We start from the raw sequence: 21,886 nt of genomic DNA, 5'->3' as shown, positions 1-21,886 counted from the left end.
CTTTGACACAGCACTGATGGATCACGCTCTGTGCTCCCTGTCTGTTCGCTAATCGGTGTCCCCTGCTACACTGGAAAGCCTTTGAGAACACAGCCCTTGCAGTGTCTTTTCCTCTCTGGAATGTCCTACCCCAGCCCCACAGAGGACATGGAAACCTAAACCCTCCTACAGTTTAGTCCTCTGCTCACTTGGGAAGGCCTCAGCTGAAAGTAGAAAATCAACTTGAACAACAACCACAGGGGGAAGAAAGGTGTGGCAGGGGGAGGTATGGGGGAGAGTGGGGGGCGGTGTGTGTGTGGGCTCAACCAGAAACTACCCTACATATGTAAGTCTCAGCATAGAAACAGCATGAAAAACCAAGACAATCCATCTCCTCCACAAGTTACAAATACCATAATGATGTTACCCAATGAAAATGACCTGTAAGAACTCTTAAGGAATTCAAAAGAATGACTTACATAAGTTCAAACAACTCACAGAAGACATGTGTATACTCTAGGAGAATGAAAACAGAGAGAGAAATTAGATGAGGACGTCCATCTAAGATACGAAAATAGAATTCAACGAAGAGATAGAATTGCTGAAGAGAGACCTAACCTGAAATAACGCTGGAAATGAAAAATTCTGTAAGCCAAGGGACACCTCATGGGAATTTCCAACAAAATGGATCTGAAAGAACCGAGTGGATCTCTAGGTGCACCTAACCTACGAAAGTTAAAGCAAGGTGACGTAAATGATCTAAACAGACTCACAGCAACTGAGATGAACTCGGTAATTATAAAATCTCCAAACTAAAAGAAGCCCAGGGCCAGGTGGATTCTGCTCAGAATAATACCAGACCACCACAAGAACTAAGACCAATATTCATTCCTCAACTTATTCTATAAAGTAGAACAGGAAGGACACTTCTAAATTCTGCTGGAGGTATCACCATCCCTGATTTCAAGTAATAAAAACAGCATGGTACTGGCATAACAGCAGAGACACACTGATCAAGGAATAGAACTGAGGACCTACGTAGAAGTCCACACTCTTGTAGCCTCCTGATTCTCAACCAAGTTGCAAAAAAAAAAAAAATAAGAACAAGAGCAAAAACCACATTGGAGAAATGACAGCATCGTCAAGAGGTGGTGCTGGTCAAACTGGATAGTGCCATGTAGAGGATGAAGCTGTATCTTTATCTGTCACCCTGCACACAACTCAACTCCAACTTCAACGTAAGACCTGACCTGGTACCCACATCTGATAGAGGGGGAAACAGGGAGGTTTTAACTTAAAGGCATAGAAGAGAATTTCTGAGCGGGACTCTGGTAGCACAGCCCATAGGAAAGTGGGGCCTCGTGAAATTAAAAAGCTTCTATACACAGCAAAGGAAATAACCTAGATGTCCCTCAACTGATGAATGGATAATGAAAATGTGCCAGATACATACAATAGAATATTATTCAGCTGTAAATAAAAATATATTTAACATAGACAATCTATTATAGGCATATGTGGAGACTCTTATTTCAAAGCAACAGTTTAAGTGGGTGGGTATGCAGTGCTGGGGATTAGACCCAAAGGGTTTGTGCACTCTGTCCCAAATGAGGTGGATTCTCAGCTCACAGCTTGTGTTTTCTAAGCATCACCCGGATGCTGTTTGGAGAACAGACTGTGGAGTCTAAGAGGGGAGGTCAGTTAGGAAACTTGCTGCAAAACATGAAAAACATTTTCTTGTGCTAAATGTTGCCAGGACTCTGTTCATGGCCGTAGCCCAAATGGAAGCAACCAGCCTTGTAGATTGGAAGTGTGTGATGTGTTCATCAGCCGAGCATTTGTGGAATGCTGGATTTTGTGAGAAGGAATGGCTTCATTACTTTTGGGTTCTTATTTGATGTATTTCTTCATCAAAACTATCTGGGGAAGACAGGAAACACATGTGGCATTATTACGAGAAATCCACGTGAGTCTGTTTAAAGGATATCAAGGATTCATTAAGATATGAAAGGGGGAGATACACTCACAAATACAGGACATGGTAGATCCAGTTACAGAGTCCTTGGAAATCTGGGGACCAATCGCACACTGCTTCACGCCCACCTGACCCAGTCTTCACCACTCAAGAGAGAGCAATCCCTTCTGTCTTTCCTCATAAGAGGTTATGGGAAGCACCGCCTCTATCCAGCCAAGGTCATGCATGGGCTGTGTGAATACCCACTTCAGGGCATTCTTGACATCTTATTGTTCTCCATTTTGAAATTGTAGAGATAAACAACAAATGCTTTAAATCTAGAGTGTTGGCTCTGAGTAAGAGCTTTTCTTAAGGACCTGGGTTCAATTCCCAGCACCCACATGGCAGCTCACAACCACCTGTAACTCCAGTTCTAGGGATCTGATGCCCTCTTCAGGTTTCTGACGGCACTAGGCATGTACATGGTACACAGACCAAATGCAACCAAAATGTTCACACATATAAAAACAGAATTAATTTTAAAAAATCTCTCTTTGAGGTCATTAGCAGAAGGACTGTCATATATTAGAACCATCTCTTTCTCATGTGAGCACGGTACTGTGTTCATCTGAAAATGTCTCAGCTCAGTGAAGATTAGAATTGAACGCAGGTCTAGCACTGATGGACAGTGCACGTGGCTAAGACCCATCCATTGCCCTTGGAGGCCAGAAGTGACACTGTCGTCCCTGACCATGTTGTCATGGGGAGCAGAGAACCCACACTTAGCCTTCATCATCTCCTTAGAGTCCAGTACATGGCCTGACAGTCAGTGCTTAACAAATATTTGGTTAATTATTTTTAAAATATTGGCTCGCTTTCACAGGGGGTGCTAAGTAAATAACACAACTTCCTCTTATTCCTTGCCCCACCCTCAAGGAACTGAGTTCATCCTTGAAGGGTTGAAGTTCATGTCACTTCTTGGTTTTATGACCTGATTCTATTTTTTTTCAGGCCTCAAAGGTACTTTCTGAACTGAAGCCAGGGACCACAAGTCTGGCTGGAAATGTAGGTCAGTGTGTATACTCAGCATGAGTGAGGCCCTGGGTTCAGTCCCTAGCACTACATAAACCCTATCATACATAAACTGGAAACCAAACCCAAACAAAACAAAACAACAACAACAAAAAAACCCCTACTTTAGAGCCATTGAGGGAACTATCAAATTAGCCATTGATAAACATTTTGTGTGTGCTGGAGATGGAACTCCTGTCCTCGAACATGCATGCTAAGGGCTCTAGCACAAAACTGTAGCCCCATCACTGATATATCCTTTTTATTTAGAGAATTTACATATGTGTGCCTGATGAGAATGTGTGCACCACATGTGTGCAGGTGCCTGCAGAGGCCCAAGGAGGGCTTTGGATCCCCTGGAACTAGAGTTATAGATGGTCGTGAGCTGTCTGATGGAGGGCTTTGGATCCCCTGGAACTAGAGTTATAGATGGTCGTGAGCTGTCTGATGTGGGTGCTGGGAACAAAACCATACCCTCTTCAAGAGTCTATAAACACTCTTAGCCACCAAGCCATTTCTCCAGCCCCCACTACTGATATTTCTAACCTGTAAATGGAGTGGTGATTATTTCAAATTAAGGCCACTGGTGGTAAAACTAGCAAGATATGCTACACTGTGTGTGGCCTATAATGAGTTACTGGATTTTTCCGGTAGGTGGCAGGGTGGCAGACTGTGAATATATTTCAGGTAATTTGTTACACGGATCCATAGCAAACAGTTTCAACTGGTTCCTAAGTAGAGGGTTTCAAGTCTGCTCTTAACCAGTGGTTTTATTGTGACAGTATTTTTTATTTACTTCTATTTTATATATACGGGTGTTTTGCTTGCATGTATGTCTGTACACTACTGTGCACTTTGTACAGTAGTGTACAGAGCCCAAGGAGACCAGAAGATGTTGGATTCCCTGGAACCCAAGTTACAGATGGTTGCAAACCACCATGTGGGTGCTGGAAATTGAACCGGGGTCCTCTGCAAGAGCAGTCAACGTTATCTCTCCAGCCTCCATAGTGAGTGGACAGTAAGCACTGTTCTGAACTCAGATGACTGGCAGATAAATAGACAGGTTATTATATCATACAGGTCTTAGCACCTGCACAGCACGTGGGTTGGCTTTCTTCTCTATGTCGAAGACTTTATAACATCAACTCCAAGGAGGGAAGACTCATTTTGGCTCACAGTTTCGGAGGTTCCAGCCAGTGGTCACTTGGCTGCTGCTTCTGGGCCTGTAGCAAGGCAGGAGCATGGCAGGAGCACCAGGTGAAGCTGGTTGCTTGCTGAACGACAGGCAGGAAGGAGAGAGAGGGAGAGGAGAAGGAAAAGGGAGGCACAAACCGTCAGTAACCTACTTCCTCCAGCTCAGCCACCTCTCTTACGGTTTCTCCCACATTGTGACCGAGGACTCGTCTCTGCAGTGAGAAGTTAGAACACTGAGCATAGAACCTGAAGACGGTACCTCATGATGGGGAGACCTCCTGGGTAGGCAGAATTAATTTTGTGAAAATGGCTGTATTACCAAGCAGAGCTACCAATTCAATCCAATGCATAAGAAAATTCCAATGATCTCCTTCACAGAAGTAGGAAAATAAAACAAAACAACAAAACAAAACCAATCCTACAACCATTTGGTTTATTTTAAAGCTGGGGATACATCTCAGTTGTCAGAATGATTGCCTAGCATGCAGGAAGTCATGAGATCGAACCCCACCCCTCAGCCCCACTGTGTTTTAATTCTTGGTTCCTCATCTTCTGCTCTGGAAAGCAATAAGAGGGAGTCCCTGCTTCCTTCCTTCCTTTATTCTTTTGTTTGTTTCTCTGTGTAGCCTGGCTGTCCTGGAGCTCACTCTGTAGACCAGGCTGGCCTCGAATTCAGAGATCACCTGCCTCTGCCTCCTGAGTGCTGGAATTAAAGGCGTGCCCCATCACACCTCTGCTTCTTTTTTGTTTCTTTAAAATTACACCTGGCCATCTTGAAGCATTGCTGCCATTTCCATCAGTGCGGCCAAGGCCTTCGCTGAGAGCAGACCAAGTTTAAAAGTCTCTTGAGATTTTGATCCGATGTTTCTAAATTGTCAATCCTAGAGAACTTTTAAAATCAAAGTACAAAGAAAAGAATCTAATAATCAGACGTACATCGGAGGCACAGCAAATCTGGTCTGCACATCCACTCTGCCAGGAGGGAGATGGCTGGCACCCCTAGGTGGCTTCTTCATTGAGATCGCTCTACCCAAAGTGGCAGTGACCTCCAGGCCCCAGAGAGAACATCCCAGCCCTGAACACTGTTGTTTTCTTTCATTCTTCAGTCAGCAGCCAGGACTCTGTTTTGCTTTCATACCAACGACAACTCCCCCAGGGTGTTTCTGGGGAAGCGGAAGCTGCTCATACTTTCTCAGACACATCACAAAGCGAATGTGTGCTTCGCTGTGCACTCCGAATGAATGAGTTTACAGCTGCCAATCATACCTAAAAGGAGCTGTTGTTTTTAAGGGTCGTAAAAGGGGGTGGGGCTTCAGATTGGAAAAACTGGCCTGGCTGACATTTGAGCTCTCAGGGGACTGTGGGACCCTGCCTAGGGATTGTGGCCTAAGGGGTGGGGTGAGGACAACACCCCTCAGGCCTGGCTTCCTGGCACTGACTAAGAAGCCCCACAGCATCCTGCACTGCCAGCCAGCCCCTCAGGTAGTGGCAGGGGTGGCAGGGGGGGGGAGGGGCTCTGAGTGAAGGGGCTTTAATCTTTTCCTGAACTAAGGTCAAGCTCTGTGGTTGAAGAACTAAAACCACGGAGGACACCTAGAGATGCCAGGCACATCGCACACCATTCCCGGCATCCGTAGTGGCCTGTCCAGCCACATGCGTCAGACACTGCACAGCGACAGTGCTGAGCCTTCTGTCCTCTCTCTCCACTGGTGTCCTTCTGGGTTTCCCTAAGTGTGTCATTGTATTAAACATTGGATTAAATATCACGCCATCTGAGCAAACTGACTCACTCTGCCTCGTTGTGCTTAAATACCACGCTAGTTTATCCATTTTTCTTCTGTTTTCAGTTTCATTATTCTTTTTAAAGCTTTTTGGGTGAGGCTAAGTGGAAGATAATTTAATTATTTTGAAGAGAATTTATAACAAAGTTAGCTAGGTTTCTCCCCCACTTCCCATGACCCCTCCTCCCTCCTCACCCTTGGCTTTTGAAATAGGCTCTCACTATGTTTGTAGCCCGGGCTTGCTTTGAAGTCCCTATCTTTTGCCACCACTTTTTAAGTACTGTAGCCACAAGCAAGGATTTTTTTTCTTTCTTTTCTTTTTTTTTTTTTTTTTTTTTTTTTGAGATGGGGACTCACTATGCCCTAGAGCTCCCTATGTAGGCTTGTTTGGCTTCACACTGACTTCTGTCCTTCTGCCTCTGCTTCCCAAAGGCTAGGATTACAGGCTTGTCCATCACACATTCTAAGCATCCTGAGCTACTGGCAAGAGCTCTGGAATTACATGGGGGAGGAAAAAGGAAGAGCAAGCGCTACACACAGCCAGTCATGGTCACACGGGTCTAGTTGACCCATTTCTTAAGACTTCTTCTGTGGGACCCAGCTGGCCCCAGGAAGTCTTTATTGCCTGGAAACTGGTAATGTGGTTATTATCTGTCATTGCAGAAGGAGAGTCACTATTCTTGGAATTCAAGATGAGTTGAGACAAAAATGACAGCCAGAAAGATAGAGTGGGTTAGAGAGACGAAACTGGAGGTTGACAAGGCCGGAGCCTTTGTGGCAGTCACTCTGATTGCCCTTTGATATTGTAGCATATGACTGTAACATCTTAATCTCAGCATTTTCAAAAACAAGCCATTGTTCCCTCTGCCTCTAAGGTAAAATAACGCACGCTTCTTCTCTTGCCTGCATTTCTGATGGTGCCCATGGCCTTGCAGTCTCCAAGGTACCTTAATAAAGTGTCTCTTCCTTGACATTGTTCCTCTGGTCTATCGTCACCTTAAGTAGGCTCAACTTTCCTCCACGATGGCCACAGTGAACTCAGATAACAATGACGTTTCTCCTTCTTTCTCTTTGTAATGTGTGTGTGCACCCAGCTACTAAGTCGGCGCATACTGACAACATCCATTGCAGGAGAAAGTACTGGAAATAGGAATTAATACAGCTTTCTGTTGTTAACATTCTGTCAATTTTAAAATGCTGGGGCTGAGGAGATGTAAAAACACTCTCCGCGTAAGCCTGATGACTTGAGTTTCGATCCCAGAACCCAAGTAAAAACAGTAGTGCAATTATCTGTAATCCTGGCATGCTTGCAAGAAATGGGAAGAGGAGACAAGAGAACTTCCCGAAACTCAAGGGTTAGCTTGGTTTACCAAGCCATCCAGGGTCCGTCTCTGACAAAGTGGAAAAGCAACGACCAACACCCAAATTTGTATGTGCATTTTATGCGTCTCTTTATGCCCCCCCTCTATCTCTCGTTCTCTCTCTCTCTCTCTTACACACACACAGACACACACACACACACACACACACACACACACACTAATAGTAGGAAAATAAATTATTCACAAGTCTTGAGTTCATCAATTTCTATGAATCTATTCTGTAGAGATATTTTCTTAAACATAGGGTTTGTGTAATTACGTATATATCAACAGAATGGATGTTCCTGAGGAGAAAGTGGAAACCATGGGCTACTGATGCCTGTATCGGGAGGATTTCATGATAGAGACTCAGAAAACTAAGCAACCTTCAAGAAATGCAATTAGCACCCTAGAGAAAACAAATTCACGAGAAAGTGTGAGGGCCCACTGGTTTGGACCATTCCTTCTCGACTGAAGGTCAGAGAGTTCAAACCTTTTCTTGCTCCTCAAGGAGGAACAACAGGATGTTTGGCCAAAGGTTTGGCTACTGGGTGCTTTGCTCCTCAAAAGCCAGACAAGGGTGTTTGACTTAGGGCGTGGTGTTTTGAGCTGTAAGGAGGTAACTACACTTGCTTGTTCTTTGTGTCATGGAAGTCTTCTACTGGCCCCTTTGATTCAGGAATGTAAGGACTGTGATTTATGAACTCAGGGCTTTCTGTTACAGTATTCACTGGAAGCCCCCCTGACTCTGCTGTCTCTTGTCTATTTCTTTCCTCAATCCACACGCCCCTTCTCAGGAACGCACGGACCAGTTGGGTCAGATTCGACAGGAAATATAGCACTTTAGTTCCACAGTGATGTTTACAGGAAGGTGGTACAGGAAAATCTGAATATTGATTTAACTAGAAATTTGATGGAGGTGCATGGAGAATTATAGGAAGCAAAGAGATAATGAGTAAAAGTGATAAACCAAGATGAATCACTGGAGGCGAGTCCTGGAAGGGCTAGCTCGGAGTTAAACTGGTCACCTGTGAGAGGCAGACTCCAGGGATGGGAAGACAGCCTGGGCTGGAACGTCTCACTAGAGCCTGTAGTTCTGCTGTAGATTATGGTCAGCAACATTCATTTTTACAGAGAAATTAGATTTTCAAATAATCGAGTTGTCTCTTGAGGCAACTGTATGCAGCCCCTTGAAGCCTTTTTACTCATGGGAGAGGACGGGATGCTCATCTGTATATATTCTGTTTTAATTATTCCATTACCTTGCCGTGACCTCAGAAGGGAAGGGTTTCTGTTTCAGTCCTTGTAAAATACCATTATAATTTTATATTCAGGGTCCATTACAGATCTATCCAGTTAAATCCCAGATTTCAGAAATATTTTTGAAAGTGACATTTCAGGGTCCCCCCACACACACACACTTCTTTAGGTCGCTGGATAGAGACAGGCTCTACCTTGCAAAGGTTTGGCAGTATCACACTTCAGATTGTTTAAAAACTCTCTGAAGGCTGGGCAAGAACAAGGGAGGTACATGCTGCTGCAGAATCTGGTCCTCAGATCCCAGGCAGAAAGCCAGGCACACTCTCCAGGGCTTGCGGTCCAGTCAGCGTAGCCTAATCAGAGAGTCCCGGGTCCCAGTGAGAGACTCTTGCAAGACAAGCTGGACAGCTCCTGGAGGACAATGCCTGGGGTGACCTCTGGCTTCCACAGGCTCGTACTCCTGCAAACACGTGTGAACCCACGTGCGCGTGTACACGGCCTCGGAAACACGCACACTGGTGCTCGCACACACAAAGAAGAAATCTTCAGTGCTGTATGATGAAAGGGAGCGACTAATAAAAGGCTCCTCTGGCTTTTATTTCCATTGTGCTTAAAAGTAGCTGTGACATGGGCTCTGATTTAATGTAGGGACACTTTTTCCTTCCCTAAATCTCCACCCATTGTGTTTATCTTGTTCTGGATTAACTCATCTTGACAACTTCTGGAGATCTGAAAGAATGTCCTAAAATGACTCTTTGAAGGAGAGAAATTGGCTTCCTTTAGTTTTATGGTCGCCTGAAGTTTTCCATCAGGAAGCATAGTTGAGAAAAAGAAGTTACGACCTCTGCCTTTCAGGTTCCCAGCCCTGTACACATGGTTGAAAGAGTATGACAAAGGAGACCCGGTGGGACAGGCATAGCAACCTAGCCCCAGGTCCTGCCTCTCATCTCAGCGAGGTCTAGCCTGCTCCAGGAAGGTATTGCCAGGCTCTGGGCCACATCGATTCTTGGAGTTCTAGTCTTTCTTCTCTTTTGGCTATGACTGTCCTTCCCTGGTATTGAGGAGCACTTGTTGATTTGAAAAATAGATCATCAGACAGCACAGAAAAGCCTAAAACTGTTCTCACCTAGGTCAAAATGAAGATAGAAATGTTTCTCTTGTTGCCACTGCCCCCCTCTGACTTTCTCAGCTGCCTGGGCCTCCCTGCTGTGTTTAGTTACACAGATGGGTCTCAGAGGGGTACTGTCTGGCTGTGCACTCTGAGGCAGAGGATATGGCGGAGGTCACAGCGAGATGGAAGGTGACTAGTGGTCTGCCAAGGGAGAGGAATATGGGCTCTAGCAGGGAGAGAGAATTATAATTCTTCCTAGATATGGCCTAACAGGGTGTGGAAGGCAGGTTCCTAGAGAAGATGTGTTTGGCCCAACTCTGAAATTGGGGTGGGAGTCAATGGTTGGAGATGAAGGAAAAACTATATTCCAAGAAGGGCAAATGCTCATGGAGGGAGAGAGAGGACGGGATCAGTTTATGGTCTCAGATCAAGAAATAGCTTCTTCCCCAGCTGTCCAGCCAGGTAAAGGCGTCAGGGTAGTAGTGGTGGTGTTTAGAGACTAACTTTAGAGCTGTATTCTGTAGTGTGGATCTTTTTTTTTTTTTATTTTTTTTATTTTTCGAGACAGGGTTTTTCCGTCCTGGAACTAGCTCTTGTAGACCAGGCTGGCCTCGAACTCACAGAGATCCGCCTGCCTCTGCCTCCCGAGTGCTGGGATTAAAGGCGTGCGCCACCACCGCCCGGCTGTAGTGTGGATCTTTTTTTTTTTTTAAATATTTATTTATTTATTTATTTATTTATTTATTATGTATACAATGTTCTGCCTACACGTACCTCTGCAGGCCAGAAGAGGGCACCAGGCCTCATTACAGATGGTTGTGAGCCACCATGTGGTTGCTGGGAATTGAACTCAGGACCTTTGAAAGAGCAGGCAATGCTCTTAACCACTGAGCCATCTCTCCAGCCCCTGTAGTGTGGATCTTGAACGTGCCCTGAAAACACATGCATGGAAGCATCAGCATTTAGCCTAGAGTGTCATTAGGACAGTGGCTCGCAGCCCTCTAGGGTCACCTAACACCACCCTGCATATCAGATACACATGCATGGAAGCGTCAGCATTTAGCCTAGGGTGTCATTAGGACAGTGGCTCACAGCCATGTGGGTTGTGACCCCTCTAGGGTCACCTAACACCACCCTGCATATCAGATATTTATATTATGATTTTTAACAGTAGCAAAATTACTGTTATGAAATAGCAATGAAATAATTTTTTGGTCGGGGGTCACCCCAACACAAGGAACTGTATTAAAGGGTTGCAGCATTGGGAAGGCTGAGCCTGCAGGTTCCTGCTCTGAGCCCCTGCCCTGACTTTCCTGGACAACAGCCTACAAGCTATACAAGGGCATAAACCTTGTCCTCCACAACTTGTTTTTGGCCATGTTGTTTTATCAGAGTCATAGAAATCCCAACTGAAGCAAGGGCATTTCTCCAATGGGGAAATCAGATCTTGGCCCCTTCATACTTCTCTCTTTCACTTCTCAGCTGCCATGAACTCTCTCAGCACCACATATTCCTGACGGTGATATGTGACTTCGTCACAGGCTAAACAACATAAACATAAACAGCATAAACCTGTGAAAGCCTCTGCCCAAATAAACACTGCCTGTTCTTATAGCTCCCTCATCCCAGGCGGGTCACCACGATAGAAAGCTGACAAGCACTCTGCCTTGTCTCACTTCTGTGATTAATCCAAATGGCCCATGCCCCCTCTACAGTGACTGTATTTTAGTTGTATATTAATGAAGTACGGCTTTCCAAGCACGCTCTACATAGCTGTCATCGGGCAAAGCCGTTCCTCCCTTGGCTATTTTCAGAACCTGCTTTGTCTGGGAGGCGCACCGTGATGTTTGCTTATAAAGAATGTATAGACAGACACCCAAAACAGCAACAATGACAGCTGCATGTCATGGAGGTGTTGGGGAAGGACAGCCAATGCATGCCACTACCTGGGTCGCTAGCAGAAAGCACTGAGCTTCCCTAACAAGCAGCTCCCCTAAACTCCAGTGGCCTAACCTAGCACGTAGTTCTTGATCTCTGTGAGAGGCTGTACTGGTCAGCGGTGCTCAGCAGTAAGTCCTTCCCTGTGAAGCTGTGCCGTCTCCTAGGACCTCCTATTTCCTGTGCTGAATCCTTCCCTTAAAACCAAAACAGACCTCCAAAGGGATTATACAGAATATTTGATGCATCGCTTCTACTGGCCCAGATCTCTTCACATGGCCCCATTCTTCCTGCAAAGAAGGCTGGGAAATGTGAACTTCCTGTGTGATTAGAGAGAGGAAATGAGCTTGAGAAGCCTCCCCTTCGTCGCTCCCAGAGCCAGGTCATGGGGAACACTGTGGGGTTCTTCTTCCCTCTGGCCTGTCAACCATCAGCCTGAGAGGGGAAAAGGGCAGAAGAGGCAACAGAAAGCTTTGGATGTGAAGCATGAGCGGAGACGGCCCTCTGGGAGACAGACTTCAGTGAATCAGCTCAACTTTATTCCAGAGTGAAAAGGGATATATAGATTTGGGGAGCCAGGGGACAAACCCTGTCTTGCAGTAGGTGGCACGCTCGAATCACAAGGCTTAGTATGTAGCCATCGGCTCCTATAGCAGAGCTTCCAGCGCAAGTCTTCTTAGCAGGGATCTGTGCCAAGGGTCAAGCAAAAGGTGAATCAGGCATCTGGTTTTAGAAACAGCTTTTAGATAAGGTCAGTCCTCCATGCCCAGGAACATTCTCCAGATAAAAGCGGGTAGAGATCAGGAAGCCTTGCTGGGGATGGGGGGAGTTTCTATAGTACCAAGCTTCGAGAAAGCTGCCAGGCTATGGCAGACGGCGACCTCTAACCAGCCAGCAATGTATTCCAACAAAACACAGCAAGCTACAAATCTTTGGCTCTGCCACAGGCCTGCTAAGTGGCCTTAGACAGTCATTAGATTATAACAATTGTGATGTCTCTTCCTGTTCCTAAGGTCAGTAATGTTTGCTCTGTATTTTTAAGTGAGTTTACATTTTGCATAATGATATGCATGAATGGTGGGAATCACAGCCCGCCGTTTACTTTTTCAGATTGCCAGAATGCAGTTATTGGCTCATCGCATAGCTTCCGAGCACCATGCTGGCTGCCTATAGGTAATTCTGCTCTCTACACCATCCCTGCTGGTGGTCATACGGGTGCCAATAATCTGTGAGGAAGTAGTCGGGCTGTGTGATGCTCACGGTCAGGGTATGGTGCCTGAGGGCTCGGGTGGACCTCCATGAAGAGGTAAGCCTTAGCTGAGACCTAAGATGAGTTCGACAGAATATCAGGAGGAAGCGTTGGCCAAGTAGCGGGTCCTAAGGTGGGAGCCATCTTTGAAGTGCTCATCAAACCATAAAGTAACTGCACGGTAGCCAGACTGTTTGGGATGATACACGAGACAGTAAAGGGCTGCATCAGGTAGGACCTTGACCTCTCTACCTAAGTTTCCATCACCTGGGCCGATGCTAGCGCCAACTCCGTGCAGTCACTGGGAGTGTTTGTAGGAGATAACATGGACAGTGTTTAGAAATGTTCCTGACACCCGGAGTTCAGGTTTATTATGGTTCCAAAGGCAGCAGGAAAGTTTGGGGCGGTTTCCAGCAGGGTAGCGTGCCTGGCTCTCTGCAGACCCCAGTGGATGGGTTTTCTCCCTCCTGCACATGAAAGGAGTTTAAAATTTTCGGTGAAACTCCCAGGAACAAAAGGAAATGTTCACAATATTATGTGTTTTTCTATTAAAGTTGTTCTATTCTCTAAACATTGGCAAGACTGCCTTTAAAAACAGTATTGAGATGTACAGGGGCTGTATAGAAGCAAGATCTTGTGAGCTTCTGATTTATTCCCATCTTGAAAAATAACCAAATATTTATGCATACTTTTAACATAAAATTTCCACATATGGGGTGCATGTGCGGTGTTGCAGTGGGATGAGCACCTTTCTTCTCAAGCTCGATGTGAATAAACTGGCAGGAGCATTCCCATGTCCGGAAAGAAGAGAAACCCCGGAAGCTGGAAATGATGGTTTAACAAAGCAACAACAAGAACAGCAGAAAACATGGTGCAGAAACAGATTTGTTCTCTCAAAGTAACAAGCGAGGCCTTGGTGGAGCAGAGCTGCAGATTGGGAGCAGAACCAGCTACAGACGTTTGGCCTCTACAGCAAAGCTGCCCGTGGGTTTGCATTTCGCTCATCCTTCCCTGAAAATGCAAACTGCCAACTTCGAATGCACTTCCCCTGTGTGCTGGCAGGAGCCCTGGCATCAAGTGACTTGGCAAGCGTGCCTGTGACAATAGGACATCCCAGGGGCTGTGGGTGAACTGAGGTCATTGCCGCAGCCTTTGGCCTTGGTCCACGCAGAACTCGGCTGTTGATTGGAGAAAGCTCGGACGTGGGATTTGTTTCTCCTCCAGGCAGATAATGAATCCCCTAGCCAATATCATCTCACAAGACAACAGCGTCATCTAATTGCCACCGAAATAAATAATTGTCAAGTGTTTGCATCATATGTGAGCCTTTGGAGAAGATTTGGAATCAAAGGTCTCTAAAGAGCAATGCCTGGCTTTTGTGAGAAACCTTAAACAGTAAGCTGCATTTTCTCTTAGGTTCTTGGGTCACATCTCTGGAATTTCTGGTACTTGCACAATTAATACAAATAGCAATTAGAATGCAAGCATGGAGTGCTGGAATATGTGGTTTAGTTGGTAGAGTACTAGCCTGGTGAGCATAGGGCCCTGGGTTCAATTCCTAGCACATTCTAAACCACAGCCTAGTGGCCTGCACCTGCAGTCCCAACATGTGGGGAGTAGAGGCAGAATTTCACATCATCCAAAGTTACATATGGAGGTCTGTGCCAGCCTGGCTTACTTGAGACCCTGTCTCAAAGTGGGGGGGGGGGGGAAGTGCCCTCTTGGGATTTTTCCACAATTTCCCCTGTGGGTTGTATATGGGTTTGACAGAAAAATTAAATGGCACTGAAAATACATTATTATACTGTAGCCAAACAAAAGGTGCCCTGGAGAAAGCAGGTCGGTGTTAGTATCTCTGGCCTTTCATTCTGAGGCCCTCCAGATGGATGCAGAGCCAATCAGCTTAAACTTGCAGGCATGTATTTCCAGCTTTGACCTTTGTCACGTCATGGGTACAGAAGAGAATCCTAGCCGGGTGGTGGCGCACGCCTTTAATCCCAGCACTCGGGAGGCAGAGGCAGGCGGATCTCTGTGAGTTTGAGGCCAGCCTGGTCTACAAGAGCTAGTTCCAGGACAGGAACCAAAAAAATCTACGGAGAAACCCTGTCTCGAAAATCAAAAAAAAAGAAGAGAATCCTGAGGGTGAACTCCCGTGGTTGAAAAGACAAAGCACGCGATCTGAACCTTAGGGCGGAACAACTTGAATAAAGAAAGTAAAAGCCACAGGACTGAGACTGTTAACCAGCCATCCCTCCAAATGCCTTGGTAGACGTTTTCTCCTTCCTCCTTACAGGTCAAAGAAGGAAGCACCATCAGAATTGCATGGGGGAAGTTACAACAAAGAAAATAAGACAGAGGAAAGATTGCTGGGCATAGAAATTCAGCGCCACCTGGCAGACATACTTGACACCCAGGGAAAACAGATCAAAATGTTTTAAAGTGTAGTGACTTTAAGAAGAGATGAATCAACAAGTATCCAATTAACCAGAAGCATACTCTATAATGAGGCTGGCCTTAGTTTCATTTGCAAAAACTAAATTAAAATAAAATGATGTTTCAAAGTGTTTCTTTGTCTGGAACTGGTATTTTTTATAAACAATGGTGCCAACTAATAAGATTAGTCCAGTATTCTGCGGTTTTGAGATAAATTCTTTTACAGACTAGGTCCCAGGCAGTATGCTGGGAACTCTTCCTGGTTTAGTTTAGCCCTGAAAAGAAAATCACCTTGAGTCACTTATTGGTTTATGAGTGTGTGGTTGCTGGGATCCAACCCAGAGTTTCACACATGCAAAGACTCTGCCCTGAGGCAGCCCCCTTCCCCCACACCCTGAACCCCCACTGTACTGTCCTGGTGTACTTCTGTCTTTAGGGCTGACGGGCCACAGATGTTGCTTTTTTGGTACAGTTCTTTATCTGGCTTTTTTCTTGACAGGTCCCCGAGGGCAAAGTGGTCGTTCTGAATTTCCGGTTTATAGACCTGGAGAGCGACAACCTGTGCCGCTACGACTTCGTGGATGTGTACAACGGCCATGCCAATGGCCAGCGCATCGGGCGCTTCTGTGGCACATTCCGACCAGGATCCCTCGTAGCCAGTGGCAACAAGATGATGGTGCAAATGATTTCCGACGCCAACACTGCCGGGAGTGGCTTCATGGCCACCTTCTCTGCTGCTGCCCCAGATGGAAAAGGTACCCGTTTTCGCACAGGGGCAGTGACAATAATGACGGCTGATGGCGGGTCATGGGGATTCATTACCTACTGTGTGTCGGGTGCCGTTCTTGGCACTTTATGTTTCCTCCTACAAAGCACAATAGCAGTTCTCAAAGAGCCAAGGAACGCCAACAAGTTACTAAGAGATCATTCTGTAAAGTCTGTCCTTTTCAAAAAGTCCATATGTATTCTTGTAAAAAGTCAAATATTAAATTCATGGGGTTGAATGAGAAGCTTGAACCTCATCCTCGGAAAAGGCATGGCCAAGGGTTTCTACATCTTTCTCTCCGTGTTTATTTACATGCATGTACTTTTCTAACAACTCTTTACAAACCTAAGTGTAATCACATATCATTTCATAACTCTCATTTTACTTAGCGCTGTGTCTTGGGATATTTTGATGCAGTTTGTAGGAGCTCTCTGGGGAAGCACTTTAAAGGAAGACTGCAGCTTACTTGATCCCCAGCCCTCTGGGCAGGCTAACTGGATCCCCAGCCTCTGCTCCAGGGTACTTGCTCGGCTGCCCTGGCTTTGACTAGACTGAGAAGTCAAAAGAACAGGATTGGGGGCTGACAGTGCAGCCAGAGCTTTGAAGGAGAAATCCTAGCAGGGTGCTAGACAAAAGCAAAGAGTTCAAAACATACACAGAAATCTACCCATGTCTTTGACAGCAAAACTACAGTTTCAGGAGTGAGGAACTGGAGAGATGGCTCAGCCATTAAGAGCACTGACTGCTCTTCCAGAGGACCTGGGTTTAATCCCAGCACCTATGTGACAGCTCACAGCTGTCTGTGGCTCCAATTCCAGGGGACCCAATGCCCATGACAAAACACCAATGCACATTCAAATAAAATAAAACACTACTACAAGGACAAAGGCTCGAATTAGAAAATACAGAATTTGATATTTATAATTTGCCTACCAAGTAGCCTGGAGGTTGCAGAAACAGTTACCCACAAATAGAAGTTACCACTCTGAAATACCAACACAGAAAAGACTGAAGAAAACGGAGACCAAAAGATCAGAGAAGTAATATCAAATTGCCTAACGTATGTGTTTTATCTGTAAAACAACGATAATAGTACAGAAACAAAAATATAAAGAAAAATGGCTTAGCTGCACCTAGATTGAGCAAAGTACATGAATTGATGCAGCCAAGAAGACAATAAACTCTAAGTAGGTTAACTAAAAAGGAAATATAAAAATAAAAAATGCTTAGTCCATTATAATTGAATTACAGAACTCAAAGGGTAAAATTCCTAAAGCCAAGCAGATAAACCGAGAGAACAAGAGCCGAGCTTGGCCTTCTGTTGTGAGCAGTGGAGGAAGCAGAGGGTTCTGTCATGGTATTCTCTAAATGCTGGTATGAGGATGCCAGGTATCTTCTCCTGCCAGCTTTCCAACAGGAAAGTGAGAGGAAGCACTCACAACTCGTGCTGTGAACATCTCAGAGACATTCCCATCCTGTGCTGCAGGAAATGCTGATGGCCGGCCATGTCGAGGGAAATGCTACCTGAAAGACCCTGTCGGACATTGCAGAAAGGCACAAAAGACCAGAAGGGTGACCCTACGGGGCTCAGTTCATACAAAACTCTGCATTAAAACTAAGGTGCAGGGTTTTCAGGAGTGGCATGGCAGGAGTTTGTGATAGACGGTGTCTGGGTTACCTCAGGAGCGCGGCTCACAATGGGTGTGTTCATCTGTCAGTCGTGCAAAGGTTAAGATTGTGAATTTACCTCCCCAAACCTGTGAAATTAAAAACAAAACAATGAAGCAGGTGGTGGGGGTTGGGTAGCAACAGGGAGAAAACAAAACCTGTAACCGTTGACGATGGCTGATGGGGACACAGAGGACTTTATATTCTGTCTACTTTAAAGGCTTGAGGTTTTCACTCATAGTTTAGTAAATATCCTAAACTCAATTCTTATAATATGATTTCTTAAATTTAAGTATGTTTTAAGAATCTTCTATGTCAAAGAAATACTTTGTTCCTTTAGTCTCAACTCAGTTATTTGTAAGTTAATTCTAAGTGAAATTAAATTTGTAACTTTATATCAAAATAGATTTCTAAAGCTATTTCCTTGACTTAACAATATATATGCAACACATGCCAGGATATGTCAGTACATATGTCCAATGTCTAAATTAAGATTCGTTAAATATTAACTGTGGTCGATTTTAGGTGGTGGGACTGGGGTAATTTTTTACTTGTATGCTTTCCTGTACTGCTGAAAGTTCATAAGCGTACTTTTGGGTGGGTGTGGCTGTGTGTATACATGGTCATGTGACCCTCCATGTGTGCATACATACGTGTGTAAGACAGACATCAACCTCAGGTATTGCTCCCCAGGAGCCTCCACCTTATTTTTGAGATAGGCTCTCAAAGGGGCATCTGGAGCTCCCCAGCTGAGCTCGACTGGCTGGCCAGTGAGGCGCCAGGGACTATGTGCCTCCACCTCCCCGGGGCTGGGATTGTGAGCACATGCTACCATGCCTGGCACTTTTTACTGGGTTCTGGGATTCAAACTCAGGTCCTCAGCAGCACTTTGCCACTTGGCCTATGTCCTCAGACCTGTAAATATGTATTCTTTTTATGAACTGAAGACCTCTACAATTTATAAGTGTTACTAGATGTTATAGTAGTTTTATATATGTGTGTATATGTGTGTGTATATATAATACTAGATAATAGTAATGAAAATCGTGTATAACAGCTAATTTAATTTTTTTCCATGGAACTTTAATAAATAACCCATGAACAATTGCCTTGAGAATTCTTAGAACCTGATTCCTTGCACTGTCTACAACTATGAATGAGTGGGAATTTTTTTGTTCAAAAAGAGGAGGAAACACCAGAAAAGCTGTGGTTCTGTTCCCATGCCTTCCCTCCCTTGTGACACGCCAGGCAATGACAGAGTACTCAGTGAACTGGCTGTAGGGATGAGGTGTCAGTTATCAGAGCACTAGGAGGTGGAGGCAGAAGGACCAAAGCCAGACTCGGCTACATAGTGCACTCATGTCTGGCCTAGGCTATGTTAGACCATCTCAGAAACTAACAAATGGGATGTGGAGAGCAGATTGTGTGATCGTTTTCTTTTTAAAGAGAAAACTGAGCAGCCCCTACCATTGCCTTGACGTGCTGTGATACCCCTGATGTTCTCATTGCTGACCTCCGGGTGATTGTACGGACTGTGACCTATGTTAGGGTATAAACTTGTATGTTCTTCATATTTAATAACTTCAGGAGACAGGTACTGTGGAGGACGCCTTGAGAAACCTTCCGGCTCTTTTAAAACCCCCAACTGGCCAGACCGAGACTACCCCATAGGAGTTACTTGTGTGTGGCATATCGTTGCCCCGAAGAACCAGGTGAGGCTCCAGAAAATGTGGCGAAAGTGAGTATGTGTGAACTGCCCCCGTGTGAACCCCTGCCTCTGGGATTCGAGAGTTAAAGACGCAAGCGAGGAAAGCCCAGGTGGACACCAGTACTTATCCTTACGAAGATCCGGGCTAAAGTTGCCCTTTGCACTCTCTGACTTGCAAAGCCATGGATTCTGACTTTTCTATTATGTAATTATAACTTTCAAAACAGTTTTGAAAATACAAATAGTAAGCAAATTCCGCATAGGACTGTGTAGCCCTGGGGCAGATGCGAAGCACAAGAGGCCGCAAGCATCGGCACCTAGCAGTGTGGGGGAGGAGGGTCCTCAGGCATGCGCACACCGCAACTTCCCCATTGCTCAGTCAGCCCACCTCGTCCAGAGCAGGCCCCACTCCAGCAAAGCCAGGCAGCAGCCCCAGAGCCTTCAAGGAACCCCCATGGTGATAGAACGTGAGCTTTTGAGGATCGGGGTTGTTTGAAACAAAATGTGTGCAAATTCCACATCTGTTCCTCTAAAGCAGTGGTTCTCAACCCTCCTAACACTGCGACCTTCCTCGTGTTGTGGGTGAGCCCCAGTCATAAAATTTTCTCATTGCTACTTCATAATTGTTAAGGAATGTAATGGAAATGCCCGATACGCAGGATATCTGATAAGCAATCCTAGAGCGAGGACCACTGCTCGAAACCAGTCCGCTGAAATCCAGTGTTTCAGTGGTTATTAATATGTGATTGCATGAATTTCTGATCTTTCTAGGAACCACCACATATCAACTGTAGGACAGGATTTGATACAGGAATAGATGGGTCTTTACTGTAGGAAATTTTAAAAATAAATTTGTAAAGTTATTATTGTTTCACATATTACTGACTTTAGTCTAAACACTCTCTGGTGAGCATGCTAATACTGCTTTCTAAATTATTTGATTGAGTTACTTTTATTTTCTGTGTATGAGTATTTTATCTGTATGTATGTCTGTGCACCAAGTGTGTGCCTGACGCCCGTGGAGACCAGAAGAGGGAATCAGATCCCCTGGAACTGGGGTTACAGATGATTGTGAACGGCCATGTGGGTGCTGGGAATCGAACCCCAGTCCTCTGAAAAGACAACCAATGCTCTTCCACACCGAGCCACCTCTACAGCACCATGATATTTGCCACGTGTTTGTTTCTAACATCAGTTATGATCCAGGCAAACACACTATGAAAGTCACTGGGGGTGAACACCATGTACATCCAAATGCAGACATCCACACTGTGTGATCATAGCTCGAATCTCAGTCTTCATTTAAAGACTAGAAATAGAGCCGGGCGGTGGTGGCGCACGCCTTTAATTCCAGCACTCGGGAGGCAGAGGCAGGCGGATCTCTGTGAGTTCGAGACCAGCCTGGTCTACAAGAGCTAGTTCCAGGACAGGCTCCAAAACCACAGAGAAACCCTGTCTCGAAAAAACACACACACACACAAAAAAAAAAAAAAAAAAACTAGAAATAGAGCCTTTTAGTTAATAGTGAAAAACTACATGTCTGTTGAAGGGATTACAGTTTATAGTAATATTTAAAGGTATATTTTTTAAATACTTAAAACCATTATGTAATTCTTGAAATTGTGTTGATTTATGACATTGTTAATATAGCTGACCAAATAAGGTCAATATCATTAGCTCCCAAATTTCAGCCGCATCTCTTCTCTCGTGGTTCTTCCCCCATTATTGGGAATTGCGGGTTTGTTTGATATCACTCAGCTGAATTTTTCACTAGCATTGAGGTATTTGGAACCCGCAGGCAGTTCTGTCCAAAGAGGAAAAACAGCAGGAAATTTAAACCCTGCAGAATTTCTGTGCAGTCCCTGGAATGTTCTTCAGATGCCTCTGGAGAAGTCCCAGCTTTCCCCTCTCTCCTCTTAGTCCCTTTTAATCGCCTCTCCAAAAGCTCTTTCATTTTTAGGGCAAGAAAGTTCAGCCAGTCTTTAGATGGAAAGTATTTCATTAGTCGTTGGTGAAAAGTCAGTGGCCCCAGTGGAGATTTTGAAACATAGTTGAAAGCAATTTTTAGCATGACTAAGGCAGGACTCCCCCACCATCGAGGCTGCCTTCTTAGAGGCAGGTGAATAAATATCACATGTATGACAGTTATGATGCAATCAGAATTGGCCTGTGTCCAACTGGAACACCGTTGCTCTTGCTGCCTTTGCTCGGATTGATGTGCAAGCATCTTCTTGGGAATGAATACCCTTCATCTAGTGGGATAATCCTCCATGAATTAGCAGACAGGGTCCCTGGTTACCCAGAGCCCAGCAAGACTGGATAGCCGCTGAGCGCCACGGGTGTTAGTGACCCAGGGAGATTTTTCTACTGAAAATGTGTTTTTCCAGCAAAACTGCTTGTTAAGGGTGGCAGG

At 45.2% G+C, this 21,886-nt stretch overlaps 1 protein-coding gene across 2 annotated transcripts in view; it reads left to right on the top strand.

Moving 5' to 3' along the window:
• The window catches only part of Pcolce2 (procollagen C-endopeptidase enhancer 2), a 46,021-nt gene that overhangs the window by 11,641 nt on the left and 12,494 nt on the right, over window positions 1–21,886 (top strand). The window contains exons 1-3 of one of the 2 annotated variants that reach the window (XM_041676722.1): window positions 12,477–12,662; window positions 15,831–16,086; window positions 19,353–19,477. In XM_041676722.1, coding sequence (XP_041532656.1) covers window positions 12,642–12,662; window positions 15,831–16,086; window positions 19,353–19,477 — 402 coding nt within the window. In that variant the 5' untranslated portion in view covers window positions 12,477–12,641. Of the gene's footprint in view, window positions 1–12,476; window positions 12,663–15,830; window positions 16,087–19,352; window positions 19,478–21,886 lie in introns of those variants that run through there. The other variant, XM_041676721.1, reaches the window with a different exon arrangement.

The sequence above is a fragment of the Microtus oregoni genome, unplaced genomic scaffold (assembly GCF_018167655.1).
Source record: "Microtus oregoni isolate MIOR12 unplaced genomic scaffold, Mior012 000028F_ref0000031, whole genome shotgun sequence".
Taxonomy (NCBI): Eukaryota; Metazoa; Chordata; class Mammalia; order Rodentia; family Cricetidae; genus Microtus; species Microtus oregoni.
This window is presented reverse-complemented; position numbering and strand designations above follow the sequence as displayed.